At 37.0% G+C, this 12,008-nt stretch overlaps 1 protein-coding gene across 29 annotated transcripts in view; it reads left to right on the forward strand.

Moving 5' to 3' along the window:
* LOC117406103 (disks large homolog 2) overlaps positions 1–12,008 on the forward strand; it is a 243,615-nt gene that overhangs the window by 199,262 nt on the left and 32,345 nt on the right. For 28 of the 29 annotated variants that reach the window (XM_059028233.1, XM_059028234.1, XM_059028237.1 and 25 more), the window contains one exon: positions 8,374–8,488. In XM_059028233.1, the coding sequence (XP_058884216.1) occupies positions 8,374–8,488 (115 nt within the window). Of the gene's footprint in view, positions 1–8,373; positions 8,493–12,008 lie in introns of those variants that run through there. The other variant, XM_059028261.1, reaches the window with a different exon arrangement.

Below are 12,008 nucleotides of genomic sequence, written 5' to 3' on the forward strand. Positions count from 1 at the left end.
TATTACCCAGAAGACTGCAGATCATCATTTTTCATAACTTAGGAGTTTGAAAGCTGGCAGTCTATGTTATATTGAAGATTGCTCTTATTTGGTCTAGATAGATTTGAAAACGAACCTCTTCACTCTCTGAATAAAATACATAAATAAGTACATTTTTTTAAAGAGCGTTGGGCTCTCTTGCATTGCCTGATCAGGGTTTCTCAGTAGGTGACTTGTTATTGTTATTTATCCCCATTAATAATTATGATGATATATTTGCCAAATATTCAGTTTTTTTCTAATTTTTATACTGATTTTGACCTTGACGTTCGGGTAGGATTACATTTTCTCTGAAACCTTCTGCTATTTGTGGTGTTCCACACTTAGCATTTAGATTTAACGTAAAGCAAATTGTCTATTCTTTTTTAAATGTACAAGTGTTAATCATAATGCTGCAAAATACAGCCTCTGAATTAACAAAGTAAGATCACATTACAAAACATAACAACTGTGTCACTGTATAAACCAATATATAAGTGAATATATAAGTTGCAACCTAGTGACACCCCAGTTTTGGCTACCACACTGCTCAAAGCCATGGCGACCTGTAAGCCAGGTAAGATTGTCAGGTATTGATCTATTCCCATACAGACACAGTGTATGATTAAAGAGAGAGTCTCTTTCTTTTTATCCCTTTTTGTGATGGGTTTGTCATGTTGCACAAGGTGACCATTGTCCTGTCTTTGTTCAGATCTTGTTCCAGAACATTTCTCTTCATTATCCGAAGCCCTTTCAACAGCTGTTATGCCGCTGTATATATGAATGCAGTGCTGCTTCATTATTTAAAGTGCAGATCTACTCCGGATTCATTGTTGAGTATTCATTGCTTGCTTTTATGGTAATTCATTTGTTCTTTTAATGCATTAAAGCCCTTGTTTTATATGATGTGGAAACTGTGGTTGGGAATGCATAGTGAGAGAGAGAGGTGTTTGATATAAAATATATATATATATATATATATATATATATATATATATATATATATATATATATATATATATATATATATATATATATATGTTGTGATCAGCCACTTGCTGCTATGAAATAAAACTATTAATCACAAAACGCAAATGTGCTAATTAGGATGTATGTTTTCACAATGGATGTGTTTGTTTTAAGCATGAACCTGTTTCAGACTAATGCCTCTTTTCCACTGTACAACCGAGCCACACCAGGGCTGTACCGAGCTCTCACAGTACGGTTAAGGGGATCCTGGGTAGTTTTTCCACTGCAGAGCCGAGCCGTGCTACTGACGTCACATGCAATGAAAGACAGTTGTATGTGTGGTACAGCTGTACAGTATTTTGTTTGACTATATTTTTGTAAATAAGTTTTTGTTTTATTGTTTTTTATTTTCTTCATATTAATATAATAAAGGTCGTGGGTGAGAAATTTTGTAGAATTTTGTGTTTTTGAGTGTGAGTTAAGTGTACCGTTCCCGCGGTTTATGTCCATTTGCCAATTCGGGCATAAACGTTCTCATTTCCGACACTGCATCTGATCTGCCCACAGCTTCTATCTGCCCACAGAGAAACTAGAGCCTGCGCTTCCTCGGTGTCTGAAGGCTGTACTTTTCTCGCATCACACTCGCTGCCCGCCATGTTTGTTGTTTTTCTTCTGGAGTGTACTGACTGATGCAACGTAATGACCAAAATCCTTAACCCCGCCCCTGGCCCGTCTTGGCTCGGAGCCAGATTCAGATGTCTTGTGAGGCCAGAGTTTCACGTTTCTTGTGAGGCCAGACACTTCATTCTCAAACCTCTGTGAAAAAGCTTTGCAGCCGGATGGATGGGCTGGGTAATGTAGGTGAACAATCAAGAATGTATTATTTCACTACTGGAAATCATCATCTCAGATAAAAGGTTTTAAAAATAACCAAACATATTTTCAAGCCTAAAAAAAAATCACATGCCCTGTAGATATTGTATCCAATAACATGTCCTGCTGACTTGCTGAAACAATTGCAAGCTCTCCTGGGACCTATACCTGCCAATCTGTATTTCTCATCAGTAGCCAGATGCCCAGATGACTGAAGTACTCCCCTCCACCTTGCAGTTGTGGGTTGATGGAATCCCTAGGCTGGGATTTATAAAAACAACACTGTGCATTCAGAAAGACCCCAATGGAGGTCCCATAGGACTGTCAGTAAAGCCCACCTGACACAATGCCTTCAGCAAATATCCAAGATATGTCAGATAAAGATTTTTTTACTCGTATTAAAAATGTTAAGGCCAGTCTAGAAAATAAATAAATTCACTGTTAACGATTCATAGACTCTAGGAGTATTTTTACTTTCTCTACTTTACTTTCTCTATATATATTTTTAAAATGGTGATTCTGTTAAGCTATAAATAGAGAGGTGTTTGTTTTTAATTTATTTATTTATTTTTTTTTATAAATGTGTTAGAACTGTTTTATAAAAGTGTATGTGGCATTATCCCTTTCATACCCATACTGTAACATCCTTAGGAATAGATATGTTAGAATTAGTTACAGGGACACAATCAAAGGGGGCCTATTGTGCAATCAGAAACTGCAAAGATGTCCAATTACAATTGTGGAGGGGGGGTCTCTTAAATGTTTAGGGAAAGTGGGCTGCATACCGAGTGTTTCTCTTAGGGAGAGTGGACTTGCTATATATAGTCACCATACTTCTCTTAGCTTAGCTTTGCTTTCCCTACATTCTTTTGTGCTTGTACCATGGAATACCACATTCAGTTATATATTGATTGTTTATGTTATAATTGTAAAACATTTACCAGCAGTATAGTGACTCCTGTGCCTGTATGTCTAGAATACTACTGTAGTTACCCGGCGCATTAACCTGTCCCACAACAAGACTGCCTCTTGTGGCTGTAACAAATACATCAGAAAAAAATACCTTATTAAACAAAGACATGGTATTTCTTTGTACACAGAGTGTTGCAGGGGGACCGGTTAATGGTTACACTCTGGTATACCAGAAGACTGTAAGGACATTTGGAGGGCACAGGGAAACTTTAAACTTCAGTTTAAAAAAGTTGTCAGGATGTGATGACTGAACCATAACATTACTGACAGTGAATCTAAACAAGAATAATACTATATTAGTTAAGATACATGTGATATTCCATACTCCGACCAAGTTGCTTTTTAAAGTGTGTTATTACAGAATGCCTGTTTGCAAAATATGCATTGGCACTTCATGTACTTTTCAGCCAAATGAAGTAAAATGAGATGCATAGCCTTTTAACAGTAAAGGTTGTAACTGTATGTAGCATGAGTGCCATCAGAATGGAAAATGATACATATATATCACGAACGTCAAGGGGACTAGTCAGAAATCTGATTGTGCTGCTTATTTTAGTTAATAAGAAATGTATTTACTGATCCCAGATGACCAAAGCTTTTTCCTTAATCATAAGTAAGTCTCAACTTTCATCTTTAGAAGAAGTCTGTCTAAAACCAGATTAATTTGTGCAGCAGACTGATCTGCTTTGTACTGACTAGCCAAATCAACATTTTGTTAATTAATTAGGACTGTTGTGTAAGAGCAAGTTATTAATGGAGCTTTTTTTATATATATATATATAAATTTAGTCGTTGCCAATTATTTTTTATTATTTTCACCCCAATTTGGAAATGGCCAATTATTTTTAGGCTCAGCTCACCGCTACCACCCCTGCGCTGACTCGGGAGGGCGAAGATGAACACACGCTGTCCTCCGAAGCGTGTGCCGTCAGCCGACCGTTTTTTTTCATGCTGCGGACTCACCATGCAGCCACCCAAGAGCTACAGCGTCGGAGGACAACGCAGCTCTCGGGCAGCTTACAGGCAAGCCCGCAGGTGCCCGGCCAGACTACAGGGGTCGCTGGTGCGCGGTGAACCGAGGACACCCTGGCCGACCTAACCCTCCCTCCCCTTTGGTCGGCAAAGGAATAGCCTGGACTCGAACTCGCGACGTCCAGACTATAGAGAGCATCCTGCACGCCTTTACTGGATGCGCCACTCGGGAGCCCATTAATGGAGCTTTATATTGTATTTGTTTTAAAAGTCAGTGAAAACCCCTTTGTATACTGTATTTAGTAAAAAAAGTAAATACATTCTTCTGTATGTACAGTATGCACAAAAAATGCAGCAGATTTAAAAAAAAAAAAAAAAAAAAATTTCAAAGGCATCTGCATCATTTTCTACCTTAACCACACTGTGTTCAGGGCCAGTAGTTGTATGTAAGAGGAGGAGGAGGAGGAGGAGGAGGTGGGAGTTGGGCTATTGGACTGTGCTTGTAGAGGAGAAGGAACCAATTACTGTGTTTGCTGCTGGCTGTGCTCTGTTCATCAGAGTGAGTTACAGCAGAATATCTCGATCAGCTTTGCGTTTGTATCGTGCGATCATCACCCCTTCCTAGCATCTGCACATTGTAATTCATAGTGAGTAGAAGAACGGGAAAGAGTGTCTGGCTGCTTCTTGTAGTTAGTTGGAAAGGTTCAAAGCAGCTGGAGAAATGTCTTTTTAGAGGATGCCAACAGCCTGCCTGCTTCTGAAGAACTGAAGACACTGCGCTTGGTAAGTTAAACTGTTAATGCTGGCTATTCGAGCACATGCAATTCTTTTTGAAAGCTGTATAAAGGTGCTCTAGGGTTCGGTTCATCAGAGTGTTACACAGCATGAGCGGGTTCTTTTTTCAGTGCTGTTCTGCTTCTGTTGTCGTGTATGAAATAAATAGAAAACCGAATGCTGTTGCTATGCTATTATTGCATGTTTGAATACATGGTGTGCATGTTGGGATTTCACAAGTGCTTTCTAAATGATCTTCTTCACACAGCATTACTGGCTGCTTTGTTGTGCCCATGGGCGCTGTTATTAACAGAATAATAATGATACAGATGGCAAATATACTTTATATTGTATATATTTCATTGGTACATTTGTTTAACTGCAAGCTTGGATAAACTATTTTTTTATTATACTTTTGTCAGAATGTTGTATTATTATTATTATTATTATTATTATTATTATTATTATTATTATTATTATTAATATGGTTTTAAGTTTGAATTTATAAAATGTATATGCTAAATGTACTGGATTTACAAGAGTTTTTTTTTTTTAAAGTAATACTCTGATATCAATATGCGTTCAGTTACCTATTGATTTCTCTCCAGATTTTAATGATCAGTTGTGTTCTGTCACATCTTTCCAGATGTTTTTCATTATATATGTAAAAAGTAATAAATATATAAATGGAGTAAATGTCAAGCTGTTGTTACTGGAACAGTCCCAGTTTCACTCCAGTGCACTGCACTAGTACAGAAGCATTAGCCTTCACTAGAGAGGCATTACCAGGTGGTGAATACCTCTTTTACAGAGGATGTTATCCTTTAATCCATCCATTCATGTCTGCCACACCTATTTTGTTTGTTATGACATACTTTATTTTTATTTTTACATTTGTATCACCTAGATAACCCTTGAAATGAATCACCAGGATATGCCCTAGAAATGATTCACCAGCAGAACAAGTTAGTGTCGATTTGCATTCATTCATTCAGTAAACATCATTCATTTATTTACAAAGGAAAAAACAGCACAGTTTCACATAGCTTCTTAGAAATGTGTCTGTTCTGGGGTCTGTGTCTCAACAACAGTAAGGATGCAAAGCTTTGTAAAATCTGTACAGCTTGAATGTTTTTCAGCATATCTGAGCCTTTCAGTATGGCAGTGGGGAGACATTTACAGTTGGAGAACTTGCAAAGTAGTATTTAAGCTCTGTAACTACTTGCACAAACAAGCCTGGCTCTTTTACAGTGGTGAAGAAACTGGGTTTGGAAGAGCTAGGTACTATAGCGTCTAATTGCAGTCCTTCGATTACAAAGGATTACATGTATATGCATGATTATGCAAAGTATGTTACTTTACATAAGTAGCTTTTTAAATATTTGATCTTAAACTGAGGGTACTAATGCAACCACTTTGTGCATCAAAGATTTCCTGAACGGTCCCAGCTGGTGGGTAAAAACACCCCCCCTGGGCGTTGCAGTTATTCTCACTCTACCCTCACATTACAAGTACACTACACTGACCTGATTACTATTTCTGTGATCCATGTGGAATGATGATGTGGAATATCCCCAAGGGAATGAATGATAACGTGGTAGTTCAAACAATCAATCGTTTTTTAGCAAAGATGTATTGGATCCCTCCTGTGGACTCTGGGCTTTGATGTGCACTGTTCCAGTGAATGCAAGGGCTCTGTACAAAGGAGAAGTAGGAGGGTGGAGCCATTAAATCAGACAGCATCCTTGCTTTGGAAATCTGTATTTGCTCTGTGCTTCATTGAGCAGTTGGTGCTGATGGCTTAGGACAACTAAGTGTCACTTGGTTGGTTTACCTGCACTTTATTTAAACATTTATTACAGTTGTACTAACAATATAATGGCATCTGGTAAACTAAATGAATGAATAATTAGATGTCAGTGTCCCTGTCTGTTATACAGTATTTTGGATGACTTACAGGACACATCTACTTACAGTGCAGGTATTTTTAAGTAACATGCAAATATGTTTTATTATGGTTGTTTGCTTTTGAACAGTGATCCTCTGTAGTAAAGGAAGACCAGGTTGCAGTGAAATGGAAAAACATGCTTTTCTTCCTTTGTAATTTCTTCATGTGATTTTGAGAGAAAATAACTAAATGTGTCTCCTGACTGATTTTCAAAATTTTAAACAGCCAATAGGAAAGCATCTGCCTCCCCCCCCCCAAAAAAAAAACCTTAAGAGATAAAACAGGGATTTATTTTCTGAAACGAGAACAAAACACTTCAAAATGAATGAAGGTGAATTTAAGAACTCATATAAGGGCCGCAGTTGTTTCTTTTTAGGTCTGTAGCAATAGCAGTTTATTTTTCTTTTTTTCTCTCCGTTTTACAAAAAAATGGTGCAAGCTTACGAGTGGTAAGTAGTTTGTGAACATGTCACAATGTATTTTAGTGTCGAATGTGGAGATGCTAGTAGTTCTCCTTTTTCAGATGAACTTGTTTTTGAATTACTTCGCAGGACTTCCTATCGCAACACTATGACTTTTTTATTTTGCTCTTAGGCAGGGAGGTTATGATGTGTGGCTTTGCAAATAACCCTCTTAGCATTTGATTTCTCCTTCAGTGTTTTCAAAGTGAAGTGTGTGTTTTACACTCGGTCAGTAAATGGGAAATCAGCTGCATATGCAGCAAATGCATTGATTTCTTTGGACTATATGTTTTTATATAAAGTGCCATACTTTTACTTTCCACAGGATTCCTCTCCAGTCATCCTTATGAAAGTAGAACAGAGATTCTCATTTTATTCAGCACTGTGCTCTTGGATCATCCCTCTCCTGTGTACTGTACAATATCTCCTGTGATAGTCCTGCAGTACCCACTGCAACAGCTACCTCTAGATTTCTGGCACAATAAACCGCCCCAAAATCTTTTTTTAAATTTTTCTTTCATATTCAGTTAAAACTTTGCTTCAATGAAAAATAGTTATGTATCGAAATATTCATTTTAAGTCAATACGTTATTATTGTTGTAAGAGATGTCATCTTATGCAGTTCAATCCAGATGACTACAAAGCAATCTCTTCTCAAAGCGTGTGAATGATTTATTTTATAATAAGAGACAACCTGCTCATGACGTATTAACTTAAATCACAAAAACGAAGATTGTATTCATGAACTATTATTAAACTTAGTGTTTTTTCTAACTTAAAGTTGTGTCATTATTATTATTATTATTATTATTATTATTATTATTATTATTATTATTATTCGTAGTAGTATTAGTTAGTATTATTTAGTCATTTAGCAGACACTTAAATCCAAAGCGACTTACAGATACTAGCAATTTATAATGTTGGTTATATATGTACAAATGTTATATACTGGATTTCCAAATGTAAATGGGGTAAATGTTTATATGCACCTTGGTCACATAAAAGACGACTTCAATAGGTTTTTGCTTTGAAAAAAAAAAAAAACAACTCTCTTTAAAAAGTCAAACACTGAATGTAAATCATTGCTGGACCTAGCAAGCAGGTTGTTGATTTTTGTCAAAAGTGCAACTGATCCACTCAATGACCTTCAAGTAGCTTGATGTACCTCGATCGGGCTGTTATTGGCATTAACAAAAACATTACATTACGACTGAGTTTTTATCCCACTGAGATAATGTTTGACCGTGGACATCTCGGATTACATTTTGAAGGCACTGATTGTATTGACCTTTTGTGACACTAGTGGCCGGTGAAGATGGCCCGCTGCTGTTTGATTGAAGGGCTATTGAGGTTGATTCTGTTGTTTTCCCCTTTTTTTTTCAGAATACGGTCGATTTGAAGCAAAAATCCATGATTTGCGGGAGCAGATGATGAACCACAGCATGAGCTCCGGATCAGGCTCCCTGCGAACCAGTCAGAAACGCTCTCTCTACGTTAGGTAGGGTACTCGGGGTCTTCTGATGGGCTTGTTCATTCAAGGTGTATAGTAAGTCTAAGCACAAGATGTGCCTTTACCATGCCAGTCTCACAGGAACTCACTGCAAGACTCAATAAAGACCAGACAAAATACACACATACCTGCACACAAGCTTCGTCACATTTTCGTATATACAGTTTGAGGTCTTCAAAATAATGGGTACCACACAAGCATATTCGAGTATACACTATAATAATATGAGCAAATTAAACATAACTGAAGAACTGTAGACTTAACAACAATGTCTACATCACATGTACCGTACACTGTATAGAATTTAAGAAAAACAAATAAAGGGTAAAACAGCAGCAGAAAAAAACCTTTGTTACCAAGCAATCGCAGTATCCTTGTATTCCCTGCTGAGAAAGATGTCATTATTCTATTGAGGGAAATGTTTTTTGTAGGAGTAAGGTGCAAGTTTTCTAGGCAGTTCTACTGTACATATAATCGACCTTCACTATCTCATGGGTTAGTGCAAAACTGTGCTGGTACCCCTTGTGTTACACTGGAGCCCCATCCTCCACTCTTTATTATCAATGGCATTTTACATTTCCACAAAGAAACACGAATTGAGATTACTTTGGCAACCACTTCTGCCAGGTATTTCAAGCAAAACTCAATTGAGCTTCCTACAGCTAGAGATGGTTTTAGTTCATATTGTTGTGGCTTTTTTTTTATTATACTTTATTATTCAGGTTTACCAATACCAAAAGCCAATGGCGTATTACATTTTGCAACTGTGTCATGCGTTCTCATTTTAAACAAGGTTTGAATCAAGTTATATAATGACTAGTTTCATTGGTTATTTTTAAAGAGGTTATAGCGAATAAAATAATTCTATAAACCTTGCATGTCATGGACTTCTGCTCATGTATGTCTCCCGTTTTGAAAGAAGTTACATCAAACATGTATTTTAAAATGAATGATATCTGGTAAACAATAGGTTAAAGAAAGCCATCTGTTTCAGGTACTGTAATATTAATAAGGTACCAGATGTATAGATGTGTTAAAACTTTCCACAAAGTTTATGAAAAATTGACAAGCTACTGCAACCCTGAGCAATGCAAAATAAAACCATGTTTATTAAATCAGCTCACAAGTTTCTGAAGACAGGAAGGATTTTCGATCCACAACAAGTTTGTAGCTTGGATAAAGAAACCCTCCCATTAGATTGTATTCCAGGGTTTGATGCTGACTGTAAATCAGAAATGGAGGGATATCTACTATAGGCAACAGGGAACGGTAGTGGAATTTCATTGACCGAATTTTGGAGAAATGCAGAATAAATATTTCCCAATTTAGCAATAAAGGCAGTTGTTACCAATTCTGTGGATATTGAAAGAAAAGTGCCTGGTGAGATCCAGATATGAAGGAAAAGTAATTCATTTTGATTAATGATGTGCATTAAAGTGTACTGGTAAATTAAAACCTGTAAATACTGTATTTATACTTATGAGTTCTCTGAAATAATATTAAAAAACAAACAAAAAACTTTTATATCTGAGAAACAAGAGGAGCAAGTTTTTGCTTGATAACTGAGAACAGTTTTTACTTTGAGTTTGGTTTAAAGTACTTTTGGCAGATTTTACCATGACTACCGCTCATCTTTAGAAACAGTCTTCTAAGTTGTTGAGTACACTTTCAAATTTTTGCGGTAGAATGTGTTTTAACCCACCGTTAACCCAGAGCAAGTTTATATACTGTATATATTTTTCACAGCAGTGCAATGTCTTAAAATTTTTTTTTTTTTTTTAAACCCATCTAAACAGCAAATAGTTTTTCGCTGCCATGCCGTGTTATTGCTGACTTCAGAGCTCTGGGTTTTGTGTGTTGGGGGGGATATGTTGCAGAAGTGAGCCTGCAGCCAGTATGTTGACACTACTTCATTTTAGTAAAGTAATCTCTTCCCAGACCACAAGCATGATCTGGGTTGAATATTTAACAGAATAATGTGTCTGCCTCAAATATAACTGTTTAAGAGAATATTCTGCATACTTCAATTTAGTTAAGGGACATAGAGATCCAGGCATTGGCTGGGCAAACATTAGTTTATAATAGGACGTTATCAACTTAACAGTCTTTGATTTGCTGCTTGGTTGCATCCCATGCATATGAAAAAGCTGTGATCAGAAAACATCTTGTTCTGATCTTCATTGTGGCTCTTCATTTACCATTACCCAGGAGCGTTGCTAGGATTTCTGCTCAGTGGGTTCAGAAACCCCCAGACGTTTTGCCTGCAGCCATCTTTTCATGAAGCACAAGCAATGATAAAAACACCCCCTCCCAATAGTAATACAAAAGAACACATTAGTGTAATCTCTCTCTCCAGTCTTATAACATGCTGGATCCAGGTTTCACATTGACTTGAATTGATGGGGAAAAAAGAGTACAAGCAATACACCTCAAAACACAAACTAGGAGATTTGATTTTAACATAGAAAGTTATGTATTTTTTATTATATCAGATAATCTTTAAATGAACGTTACATTTTGTAAAACAGGCCCTTTAATGTGTACAGTTATTGTCAATTTTGGCAGAGCAATTGGGGCACAGGTAAAAGCAGGGTTTGTCCTTGCTGACATTAGGAGCATTCACTCCATTGTGAGTTCAGATCTTTTTTCACTCACATTTTATCAAAGGTAATCAATAAACCAGATAACAACATATTCTACCTGAAAGGCTTCAAACATAGCTGAATTGGATAATTAGCAATAAATAATAAAGTAGGAGAAGCAATGATATTACCCACTATCCACCCCTCTTCAGGTGCACCTGTTGTACTGTACTGTACTGAACATTTCCAGAGGTTTCAGAGTAGCTGGTGTTTGGCAGCTGTCCCAGCTACAGTATCTTGTGCTCTACAACACTAACTGAGCAGAGGTTAAAGAGATGGAAAGAATAGCAATAGTGTAACACTGTGTGTTGCATCAGTTGAATTGGTAAAGCACTTTAATATTCACAAGGCTGATGCATCTGAGTATGATCCACGATTGAGACAGGTTTGAATTTTTAATGCAACCAATCAACACCAAATGCAAATCTGTCATTTTAGGAGCATGTTACATGACCTTTCTGCGCTGGGTAAACAATTTAGTCAAGCATGAATGTGTGAGATGGAGCGTCTGTGTTTATGTGATACAGCATACTGATTTTTTTCTTTTTCTTTTCAATTGTATGTATAACAGCCACTCTGTAAGGAAATAACAGATAGATAATCTGTGTACTGAACTCTGCAGTCCAGAGGACATGCCCTGGGTTTATCAGTTGGTATAGAATAGATTTATTCACACGTCTAGATGTTTATTTCATTCTAGTTACCTACAGTAGTTATTATTCCCCACTGAGGAAGTAAACAAGTGGACGGGGGTATTGTGGAAGAGGCATCCATCCGTACGTACATTTGTCACGCTGCAGAGTTCTATCCAGTATATTACTAGCTTGTGATGAAACTTGAAGAAGAGATTCTTTACCACAAGGTAT

Source organism: Acipenser ruthenus, chromosome 8, assembly GCF_902713425.1.
Source record: "Acipenser ruthenus chromosome 8, fAciRut3.2 maternal haplotype, whole genome shotgun sequence".
In the NCBI taxonomy this organism is placed as follows: domain Eukaryota; kingdom Metazoa; phylum Chordata; class Actinopteri; order Acipenseriformes; family Acipenseridae; genus Acipenser; species Acipenser ruthenus.